The 8,957-nt window shown below is 35.8% G+C and overlaps 2 protein-coding genes across 2 annotated transcripts in view; one reads left to right on the top strand and one right to left on the bottom strand.

Annotated features, from left to right (window-relative positions):
• The first annotated feature begins 4,146 nt into the window (after positions 1–4,146).
• LOC111410157 lies at positions 4,147–6,298 on the top strand. Its single transcript, XM_023040382.1, has 2 exons — positions 4,147–4,316; positions 4,881–6,298. The coding sequence occupies exon 2, from the start codon at positions 4,891–4,893 to the stop codon at positions 5,941–5,943; it is 1,053 nt and encodes a 350-aa protein (XP_022896150.1). The 5' UTR covers positions 4,147–4,316; positions 4,881–4,890; the 3' UTR covers positions 5,944–6,298.
• A 563-nt stretch (positions 6,299–6,861) lies between these two features.
• Positions 6,862–8,957, bottom strand: part of LOC111410158 (PXMP2/4 family protein 4-like) — a 3,868-nt gene continuing 1,772 nt past the window's right edge. The window contains exons 3-4 of the mRNA XM_023040383.1: positions 7,651–7,775; positions 6,862–7,368 (exon numbers count right to left, since the gene is read on the bottom strand). Coding sequence (XP_022896151.1) covers positions 7,285–7,368; positions 7,651–7,775 — 209 coding nt within the window. The 3' untranslated portion in view covers positions 6,862–7,284. The remainder of the gene's footprint in view (positions 7,369–7,650; positions 7,776–8,957) is intronic.

Below are 8,957 nucleotides of genomic sequence, written 5' to 3'. Positions count from 1 at the left end.
TTTGCTAATTATTGCCTTCATGTGGGTCTTGTGAATGTGCGCTCCATTGGTTATTATTACACGTGGACTAATAACTTGGTTTGGAGTAAAATTGATAGGGTAATGGTCAATGATATTTGGGTGCAAAATGGGGCATATGTTGATGCAAATTTTCTACCTTCTAGGTGCCTTTCCAACCACTCCCCTTGCATTGTTTCCGTTCATGACCGTGTTGGGGGCGCTAAAAAACCTTTCAAAATTTTCAACATGTGGACTATGCATGAGGACTTTTATAATATTGTTCAAACTTGTTGGAACTTTAATGTGCGAGTGACAAAGCAATTTATCCTTTGCAAGAAGTTAAACAAACTAAAGGAAGCTTTGAGGGAGCTAAATATTAAGCATTTTGGGCACATTTTGACTAGGGCAAATGAGGCTAAAAATGAATTGAAGGCTGCCCGATTACAACTACATAATTAGCCCATGAATGAAAATCTTCAACTTATGGTTGCTAAATTGAGGAAGAAAGCCGTTGGTTTATGTGAAGCGGAACGTAGTTTTTATTATCAAAAGACAAAATGCATATTCCTTAAGCCAAGTAATAAATGTATAAAGTCCTTTCACTCGGTGGTTAAAAGGAACTCAAGGAGGAATTTTATAGCTACTATACTCAAAGAGGATGGGATGTATACTACATCACAAGATCAAGTTGCCACGAAATTTGTAAAATTTTACACTACTTTGCTAGGAAAAAACTGCCCAACTCGGCCTATTGAGATGGAAATTGTTAAAAACGGTCCCTTGTTTTCATTGGAACAAGGTAACTCTTTGATTCGGAACATTTCTTATGAGGAGATCAAAGAAACACTTTTTGATACTGGAGATGATAAGTCTCCCAGGTCGGATGGTTATACTTCTTGTTTTTTCAAGAATGCATAGGGGACTATTGGTGATGAGTTTGTTGGAACTACCATGGAGTTCTTCTCTTTGGGTTCCATCCTCAAACAAATCAATCACACGATCATTGCTTTGGTGCCTAAATCTGGTCACACACCGTATGTTGGGGATTTTAGGCCTATCGCTTGTTGTAATATTACTTACAAAGTGATTGCAAAAATTATTGCTTCTAGACTGAGACCTATTTTAGGTAATATTGTGGACCATGCACAAACCCCTTTTGTGGAATGTAGGAGTATGACGGAGAACATTCATCTTGCCCAAGAACTCATGAGGCAATACAATAGGAAAATGGTTGCTCTAAGATGCCTCCTAAAAATTGATCCTACGAAAGCTTATGATTCGGTAAGTTGGGATTTCCTTAGAGATATTCTTGAAAGGTTGCACTTCCACTCGAGATTTGTAAGTTGGATCATGAAATGTGTTACTTCTCCAACATATTCCATTGCTTTAAATGCGAGTATGCATGGGTTCTTCAAAAGAAGGAAAGGCCTCCGACAAGGTGATCCCATCTCCCCCTTTTTGTTCATACTTTGTATTGAATACTTCTCAAGAATGCTTAAAACTACCACGAATGATTGTGATTTCAATTATCACCCTAAATGTGGCCCCCTAAAGATCATCCATTTAGCTTTTTTTTTTTTTTTATTTTGATGCTCTTTGCTAGGGAAAATGTCATGTCGGTGAAAATTCTCATTGATTGCCTCTCAAATTTTGGTATGGTATCGGGTTTAAGGTTGAACATCCCCAAATCCAGTTTATATACGGCGGGGATTCATGGAGAACTACTTGAGGATATCTTGCAACTCACAAATGTCCCGAGGGGTAGTATGCCATTTTAGTATTTGGGCCTTCCACTTGCTTCGGAAAAACTAAAAGTAAGTTGTCATGCTCCCTTTCTTGACAAAATTACAACTTATATTGGTGTATGAAATTGCTCTTCATTAGCTTATGCGGGCAAGGTGGAACTTATAAGGGTGGTTCTTCAAGGAGTTGAATGTTTTTGGCTTTCTATCTTCCCTCTCTCGACTACAATTATATCAAGGATTGTTAGTCATTCTCGAAAATTCCTTTGGAGATCTAAGAAGCCTTTGGTTGTGTGAAAGGATCTTTGCTTCCAAAAGATGAAGGGGGCCTCGGCTTGAAGAACTTGAAGAGTTAGAATTTAGCATTATTTGCTAAATCCCTTTGGAATATACAATATAAAAAGAACACACTATGGATTTGTTGGGTTCACCAAGTGTATCTTAAAGGGGCTTGCATTTAAGAGGTTTGCCCTAGAAAATATCACTTTCCACTCTTTAAAAAATTGCTGGAAATCAGAAATCTACTACTTCAAAAGCTTGCTAATCCCCAGTTTCTTGCACAGGACAGGAGACGATTTCAGCTAAATCTGGACAGTTTCTTGAGTTAGACGAATGCTCAAAACTGGGTGCCGAATCTGGGAGAAAACACGGACCGAAGACATGAAATTCTAGATAGTTTTATGGGGTTGCCGACTGCTTAAAATGGGGACCGAAATCTAGGATTTCTGGACAGTTTTTCAGGGGGAAAGAGGCCCTAAATTCAGCACAAAAAGGGCATATGATTTCTTTAGGTTGAGGGGTACGAAGAAAACTTGGGGGCAGCCGACGTTTAGAAACCTTGCATTACTCTGAAACCCTTCTTTTTGCTTTGGTTAAGGACTCAATCAAAACTCCTAACTAAAGACAAATTGCATTTTTTGGATATTGACCACAAGTGTGATTTTTGTGGGCATATGGAGGACAGTTCCTCACTTATTATTTGAATGTTCTTTCACCTCCACAATATGGGAGAATATTAGACAATGGCTCGGAATCAAAAGATCTATGTCTACACTTGCTAGCGCTCTTAAGTAGTTGAAAAAAGAGGTCCGAGGTACTTCAAGGCTTAGCAAGGCTAAGCGGATTGCACTTGCAAGCACTGTCTACTACATTTGGTTAACACATAATAAAAAGATTTTTAAAGACCTTTTACCTAATTTACATTGTTTTGTAAGATAGATCAAGACACACGTATACAAAGTTATGTTCTCTTTGTATTCGAATGTCTTGATCCATTTTGAGTCTTTAGTGTCAGGTCATTGATTCTTATTACACTCCATTTATTTTGTTTTACTCGGGTATGCCCGGAATAATTGTATGTGATATTGGCTTTTGATTCGCTCGAAAATGTCCGATGTATTTGTATATGTAACATTTTTAATATTTATATTTATCAATAAAAAAACAAAAAGAATATCAGAAAGAAAAGTTATTTTAGAAAATTCATTAAACATAGTTAGAGCACGATTGGCTTAACTCATTGCTAAAAGTCTAAATTTTCAATTTCCGTCAACCCTATAAGTAATTACATTAACGACAAAATTGTTGTTCTTACTTAAGGACGGAGTGACGTGATAATCATTAATAATATTATCGTCAATGATTTAATCTAACAGTAGATTTCGGATATGTTAAAATATTTATGGTCCGTTTGATTGCAAAGATTGAATTGAAAACGAATTTCAGGGAATTGAATTGTCAAGAAATTATTTTTTTTAGAATTGTAAATTATTGTGTTTGATTGGAATAATTTTTCATGTGAAAAATGTTGAAATAAGAGTGTTTTTTTATCTCTGTTTGACTTTGTTTTACATGAAAATTATCAATTTAAGGGATAGATTTTACTAATATTGGGAATGAAATTTGTTTTCATTGCCAACACACAGAAAAAAACAAAATTTCAAAAAAATCATCTATCTTTTGGTGTTCGTTTGACTTTGTTTTACATTAAAATTGCCATTTAAAGGGAAATATTTTTTACAATAATTTTTATAATTTGTTTCCATTGCCCAAAAAAAAATCGAAAAAAAGTGCTACAGTAATCACGAATTCCAATTCTCACAATTTTCAAGGAAAATATGGAAATTAGCTTAGGTGGCATAAAATGTGGAATTCGAATTTTAGGGAAAATTTTGTCAATCAAACAATAAAAAATTAGAAAGATGGAATTTGATTTCCATTTTCTATGGAATTGGGGTGCAATCAAACATACACTTACACTAATTCCATCTCAAAATCGTTTGAGTTGCCATTTGTATATCATTAATTTTTATTTATTTATTATTATTATTATTATTTTGTTCAATAGGACATCCCCCACAAACAAGGCCTTAGTAAAACACGACGTACCTTCGCACGTTTGTACTAACATAAGAGTATGCTCAGAAAGCCTAAGCTAATGAGATTTTGTTCGTGTTTGGCTAGGATCTTGTCTCCAATTTAGACAGAATTAGAAAAAATAAACATACAAGCCATCGGCCGCGAACACTTTGGGTGAGGAAGAAAAACACTCAATCTCAATTTCCTCAGAACCAGGTCGATTTCTCTTTCTTTCTTGCTCTAATTTCATTATAATTTAATTTAATCTGGTTTTTTTTAATTCCTGTAGAAATCTCAACTGGGTTCTGATTATTTATCTGAATACTTAATTTTATAGTTCCAAACTTCTCTCTCTACTCTTGCCGAATTGGATTTTGAGGGTTTTATTTGTCATTCTTGTTTCAAATTTGTGTCGATTGATTTCTAGAGTTGAAATGAACTTGATGGTAATGTTATTATACTGCATTTTTTTTTGACGAATTAATAATGCAAAAATTAAAGTTTTTATTGGTTAAAATTGAGGCTTGTTAAAGACAAAAATTAGATTTCGTTAATTTTTCACTTGCAAATGATGTTTTGAAATATATCTGAGCTTATTCGTATCTGACTTATGTTCCTTTCTATCTGCGAAATGAATGATAAATTATGATTGTTGTTGATTTTCATTGATATAATTATCTGAGCACAATTTTGTGCATCTGAGATTTTTTGAAATTTGATGTTTTTATTTGTTTTTCGATGGAGTATTGATTGAGATCTGGCATTTTGGATGTTAATCAGGTTAATTAAAATGGTGGCAAAACATCATTTTACACGAGTGGACACGATGGAGCTGAAAAATCTTATTTATCAGAAGATTGGGCATGCGAGAGCAGAAAAGTACTTTGATCAGCTGAAAAGATTTTTCAGTTTACAGCTTAGCAAGGTCGAATTCGATCAGAGTTGCATAAAAACAATTGGAAGAGAGAATCTCTCTCTTCATAACCGGCTTATTCAATCCATTCTCCAGAACGCTTGTCAGGCTAAAGTTCCCCCACCAAAAGCTAGGAAACCTAAAGCACCTCTTGGGGTTAAAGTTGCGAATGGTTACCAAAGAAATTGTATGCAATCTCTCTATGGCGATGCATTTCCCCTGTCTCCTCGCAGGCATAGATCTCCTGTCAACAGGGATCGTAAGTTTCGGGATCGCCCAAGTCCACTTGGACCGCTAGGAAAGAGCCCTAGCACCACATTTGAAGAAACTAGTCCAAGAATACACGAACAACAAAGTGGAGCAGAACTGAATTGTCTCAGTAGCAGACCACCTATTGAAGTTGCTCCTGTTGAAGAAGGGGAAGAGGTTGAACAATTTGCTGGAAACTTAGGCATTCGGAGGCGAAGCCCTATTACCGCTCCGTTTGGTGTTTCAATAAACATGGGTTGCTCTCGTAAAGCTCTTCAACGCAGTTTCGTGTTTAACACTTGTCAAAATGGTGGCGAGTTACCTGATACGAAAATGTTGAGGAGTTGTTTGGAGAAAAAGTTGGAGTTGGAGGGGGTTGGAATTTCATCGGATTGCGCTAACCTGTTAAATAATAGTTTGGATGCGTATTTGAAGAGGTTAATTGAACCTTGTATGGAGATTGCAAGATTGCCAGGTAATCATATGCACGAGGGAGAGTTAAACGGTCAAATAAGTGCCAGAGGGAACGGGGCATTACTTGGAAGTTATGCACAAAGACCAAGCCACTCGACATTTGTAAGTATGTCTGATTTTCGTGTTGCTATGGAGTTGAAACCTCATATTCTTGGGGAAAATTGGCCAGTAAAACTTGAGAAGATCTGCGCTCGTGCCTTTGAGTAAACAGAATTGATAACGAGCAACTCACTATTGGACAGGTTGCTAAAGGCAGCTCCTGAAATGCTCTTTTGATGCATATTGATTCTTTGTTGTATATTGATCACCAATTATAAGTGGTACCCTGAAGCATCACAAAAGAAGACGCAATTTGTTACTTAAATTTTGAGTTTCTTAGGCTGGTTGCAGTTAAATGTTATTAATGCTAGTTGCTAGGAAGGGAGTTATGTTTATACGACCATTTTAGTCATTTGATAGTACTTAACGCTCCGTAATCTCTAGATCTTGAACATCATTCTTCAAGTTACATGTTATGTAACAATCAGTTTCTGAATGAAATAAAGCCTTCTTATTTTCAATACTCAACATCGCTTCATGTTCATTATGTTTCACATATAATACCTGTTCATCTATCCTCGCCCCCTCCCCTCTTCCTCGAGGAGCGCCTTGGATGCCACGAACTGATGATCAATGTGCAGAGCGGCAAATTGTACTGTTTGCTGCAGCTTATAATTTCTTGATTTACCGTTTTGAAAATGGACTAAATAAAGATTTTATGTAGGCTGATGACTTATTTATTCTATCTTTTGTGCAGGTTTGATGCTATCAAACATTTAAATTTGGTTTTGAGCTAGGGAAGTGCACTCTTCCTTGCTGCAAACTTTCATAGAAAGCCTTGTGTATTAAACATCAGAAGTGTAAACATTGTCCTGTTAGAGTCTAAACAATTAACAATCACGTTACAGTGTCATAATCATTGACATAATGCCACATGACATCCTATCATTGGACTGTTTAAAATACTGTTAGTTATTTTTCATCAAATCATCTACTTTCACATAGGATTATGTGACTGTATGTGGTAAAATTCATCAGGCAAAGTGGCAAAAATCCGACAATTAAACATTCGACCCGTACCATATGACCAATTGCAAAGCTCACTTAAGAGGGAGATATAAAGCCTTTGAACACGAGAGAGAAGTATTCACAAAAAGGTAAAACATTAAGACCTCAAAAGCGGGTGAATGTATTCACGTACCAGCCAACCCAGAGGGAGGAGGATGTCGATATGGAGCTTTGAAAAATAAACAAAATACAACAAAATGATGAGAACTAACGAGGGTTACAAATAACCAGCCACCTGATGTAACACATGTAGCCTTCACCTAGTAGTTTCTGCAAAGAACTTAAAAGATTGCAAATTAATCTTCTTGTTGAAAGGATACTAGCCAATAATTCTGCAGCCCGTGGCTTCTGCTTCTTGCATTACTAAGAGATCCCATGTAATTGCCCACGTGGAACAATAAGGTGGGAGAATTCATAGGGGAAGATGGTGAGAAGATGCATTCAGACCGTGCTAACTTTCTCTAAACTGGCCATATATGTCATGTATACTGTCCACAGATATGAAAATCCGTTGCTCACTAGTGGCTGCAATAACAAAAGCACAAACATCTTTAAATTTATCTCCTCTACTGAGCATGAAATAAAATGTAATTATTTTCAAGTTAACAGTTCTGCAATTGCCTATCAGAAGCATTATCAGACTATGGAGTGAATGATTTGATCGATGAATATTCGATTTTTTCTCCAATGTGAAATCAATCCTTCCATTTTTTGTATAAAAAAATACAGATTTTCCAATTTTCATTCCCAGGAAATCATAAATTGAGAATCAATTCAACAGTCATCTTATCAGACATATGATCTCACCTGTAAATTAACAGGGATGAATTTAAATGTCACAAAATCACACCCAGGCCAGTACATAATACCACTAAGTATGGTAGGAACCAAATCTCGCTTCAATCGAGCAACAATCTCAGAACCAGTTTCACCTGAGTATGGCAGCAAAGAGTTAACATCAGTTAAAAACAAGTCTCGCCATACAAAACAAATCATCTATTCCACAAACATTGAAACTGTGCCCAAGCTCTTTCTATATAAATAAATCTCTTGTATCACAATAAAATTTTAGCAACATGGTTTGCATACATATAAAATACTGCACCTATACCTGCAATTATTAACCAAATATTGGACATCATGGAAAGCAATTAAATGTCATGTAAAAATGAAATTCAGACAAACAGATGAAAGCATTTACCTATTGTTCAGCCTCCAAAAACAATACAAGGAGCATCAAAAGGTCAATCAGTATTTGAAATTGAATTTTTATTTTATATTTTGCGAAGTCGTGTTGCGTTCGGAAACTGAATTTTGTAAATATAAGCTTCTTGTTTCCGTTACTTAACTAAGAACTTACATGTCTCTTTGCTTTCCCACGTCTCGTGTTTTCCACTTTTATTTTGTGAGATTATGAGGTTTATATTGCCATTCACATCTCAATTTATTTTGTTCTTTCTACTCATACAACATGCTGCCATAAGTCTCTATGAGATAACTTCATAAATGTTAATGGGCTGCTGCTGACCTAATATGATCTGCGAGTCATCAAAACTTAAGGCATAGGAAAAATTAGGTTCCAAAAACGAGGAAAAAAAGTTTTTAATCCATATTAATAAACTATTGCTTAGGGCTCAAAGCACAGCTAGGGCATTTATTGCAGCCCATGCTACTGTGCTTTATTTTTGGTACCAACAGTTGAGAATTGTTTTCCGCTACTAGCTGCATCAATAACCAAATCACAGGTACGCCCAAAGAAAGTGGACTGTTTGAGAGCGAAAGGAAAAGGAAAATGAAAAAGAAAAAAGGAAGTAAGTTATAAAACCTTTTTCTCCCCTATGTAGTTGAACCAACGATTCAAGCATGTCACCATGCATTTTCATGCCAGGTAAGCATTGCATATGTACACATAATTTATACTTGCGCATCAATGTATAAATGAGGTTATACATACACATTTACCCTTAAGCCTCAAGAATTACATGCACTACACGAAGCAAATATAGCTTAAAATGTTGGTGTAAAATATCTCTATCGTCTTTCATCCGCATAAAGGGAATTAGATAAGCCTCTAGAAAAAATTTATATTTAACTCACTTCCCCCCCCCCCCCCT

Source organism: Olea europaea, chromosome 15 (genome assembly GCF_002742605.1).
Source record: "Olea europaea var. sylvestris chromosome 15, O_europaea_v1, whole genome shotgun sequence".
Taxonomy (NCBI): Eukaryota; Viridiplantae; Streptophyta; class Magnoliopsida; order Lamiales; family Oleaceae; genus Olea; species Olea europaea.
Note: the sequence above shows the minus strand (reverse complement) of the source record. Positions and strands in the feature narration are given on the sequence as shown.